Source organism: Penaeus japonicus, unplaced genomic scaffold, assembly GCF_977035675.1.
Source record: "Penaeus japonicus unplaced genomic scaffold, GWHDUDI00000001_assembly GWHDUDI00000024, whole genome shotgun sequence".
NCBI lineage: Eukaryota > Metazoa > Arthropoda > Malacostraca > Decapoda > Penaeidae > Penaeus > Penaeus japonicus.
This window is the reverse complement of record NW_028234426.1, coordinates 3,868,783-3,871,282: the sequence shown is the minus strand read 5'-3', so window position 1 is coordinate 3,871,282 and position 2,500 is coordinate 3,868,783. Positions and strand designations below refer to the sequence as shown.

General features: G+C 45.1%; 1 protein-coding gene across 1 annotated transcript in view; it reads left to right on the top strand.

Annotated features, from left to right (window-relative positions):
• LOC122260602 (uncharacterized) overlaps positions 1-2,500 on the top strand; it is an 8,121-nt gene that overhangs the window by 4,509 nt on the left and 1,112 nt on the right. Inside the window, exons 2-4 of the mRNA XM_043027965.2 lie at positions 1-716; positions 857-962; positions 2,435-2,500. The exon at positions 1-716 is cut by the window's left edge and continues 476 nt beyond it; the exon at positions 2,435-2,500 is cut by the window's right edge and continues 62 nt beyond it. Coding sequence (XP_042883899.1) covers positions 1-716; positions 857-962; positions 2,435-2,500 — 888 coding nt within the window. The remainder of the gene's footprint in view (positions 717-856; positions 963-2,434) is intronic.

Genomic DNA, 2,500 nt, shown 5'->3' with positions numbered 1-2,500 from the left:
GCAGAAGGCCGAGCTGTACGCCGTCAGGAACAGCGTGTACGACTCGCGGGAGGAAACGCTGACGAAGGGCAACTTCATCATGAAGAAGGTCAACGACACCAACACCACGCTCGTGTCGCACCTGGACGACCTGCGGGTGAAGCTGTACAAGATCAACCACAACCTGGCGCTGATCTCCGGGGAGCACCAGCAGCTGATGGAGGTGGTGCGGCGGACCAACCAGCAGCAGCAGCCGAAGACCTACAACAGCGAGGACTACAGCGACAGGGTGCTCCCCGGCTGCACCTACACGCCCCTGGACATCCAGGACTTCGCCAACATCCTCAACCGGACCTTCATCAACGACACCTACAGCGGCACCTTGGGAGGGCTGGACGAGGAGGACAAGACGTGGGAACCAGGCGTCTCCACGGACCACCCGCTCTTCCCGACGATGCCCGAGGACTGCAAGGACGACAAGAAGAAGTACCTGGAGTACCCGCCGATGCCCCGCGACTGCAAGGACGTCTTCGACCTCGGCTTCATGGAGGACGGGATCTACCGCATCCAGCCGCCGGGCCTGTCGTCCAGAGAAGTGTACTGCGACCACCACACGGCCGGAGGTGGCTGGACTGTCATGGTGGCGCGACGGAAACTGCCCAGACACATCTCCTTCAACCGCACTTGGCACGAATACGAAGTGGGTTTCGGTGACCCCAGTAAAGAGTACTGGATCGGTGAGTAGTAGGAGTTCCTGCACGCGGAATTTTGTATGTATGTATGTATTTAGTTAATCGGTGACATCATAATCTGCTCTCGTGTACCTGGGTGAAAAAAAAAGAATTACGTCACGCCACGCCTTCCCTACTACCCACAGGTTTGAAGGCTCTCCACGCCCTGACGCGGGGCCGCCCACACCAACTGCGGGCGGACATGGAGGACTGGGAAGGGAATACCGCCTGGGCAGCCTACTCCTTCTTTGCGTAAGTTCCTTCGCCTCCCTCGTAAAACAGTGACAACAATCCCAATCAAATCATGCACATTGCAAGATCACAATGTAACAATCGCTATCAATAGGCAATTAACGATAAGAATCAGAATCCACAGAACATATAAACAGGGATGGACAGCAACGCCATAGACTACCACAACACCTTTTATTGCATGTATTGCTCGGTCCTGAGAGCTAAAACAGATGCTTCCTCTCCATTGTGTCTCGTTGTCCACTTTGAATTATCTTGACGAGGTGTTTTTACTGCGGCTGAGATGTGCTTCGTTTTGTGTATTGCAGTATATTGCAGACCACTTGCTAAGGGCTATGCACTTATTTTCTGTTTTACTTCAGTACTGAATGGCGTACGTTTAGTTTTCTTTTCAAGTGAGTGAAATAGGTGAGTGTTTTTCCCTTGAGTGCTTGTTATTGTCTTGTTATTATGAGCTTTATCTAAAATTCTCGTTTGCACGACAGAGGAACCCGTGTATTTCTAAATTGAAAGAATCGACTTATCCTTGTATCATTTAGGAGATAAATTCAGATCTGGCAAGCAGTTACGTAGTTAGTGATAATGAAAGATTAATTTAGTTGATGTATGATAGTAATATTATGTAACATCATAACGTCACTTTTTTATGAACAGAAGGACGTCAGAACTATTGTAGTATTTATAATACTGATTCTATTATCAATGCCAGTGACAGTTTCGATGAAAGTAATAGGTAGGCAATAGCTTAAGAAGTCGAGATATTCAAGTAATTATTTGTATTCAAATGTATTTGTTCCCACTTGAAAGGGGCGGATTCCAAAATGTGTTTTATTTATTTATTTATTGTCTCATATAAAATACTACTTGTTATGTGTGGGCTTCCACACTTATAGAGCTTATCACAATTTGTAGTATACCGACTCTGTAAACTAGGTTTTATGCTTGAGTTCCAATACTAGCATCATCTTTTAACTTCTAAATCAATCTTAGCTTAAAAGTTTTCAGCTTGTCCTCACATTACATAAAACAACTACATCTACATTCATATGATTTATCACAATATCGCATTTCCTTCTGCAATTTTGCTTTCACAAATTGCATTTACGTCAACGTCATTTATCCATGGAATTGGCAAAGGTTACTAGGTTTTACCGCACACACACATACACATGCACACACATACACATGCACACACATACACATGCACACACACACACACACACACAAACACACACACGCACGCACGCCCACACAACCCCCTCCCCCCCAACACACACACAAATATATATAAATATATAAAAAATATATACACATATACATATATAAATATATAAAAATATAAATACATACACATACATATAATAAGATTCTGTGTTAAACACCAATGAAATATCTGTCCTTACATCATGAGATACTTCAGAAATCGATCAGACCGAAGGAAAGCTATGAGTCCCCATTCTCCTCCTCCACAGGGTGAGCGGCGACGAAGACAAGTACAGGTTGAGGATATCTGGATACTCAGGAACAGCAGGAGACAG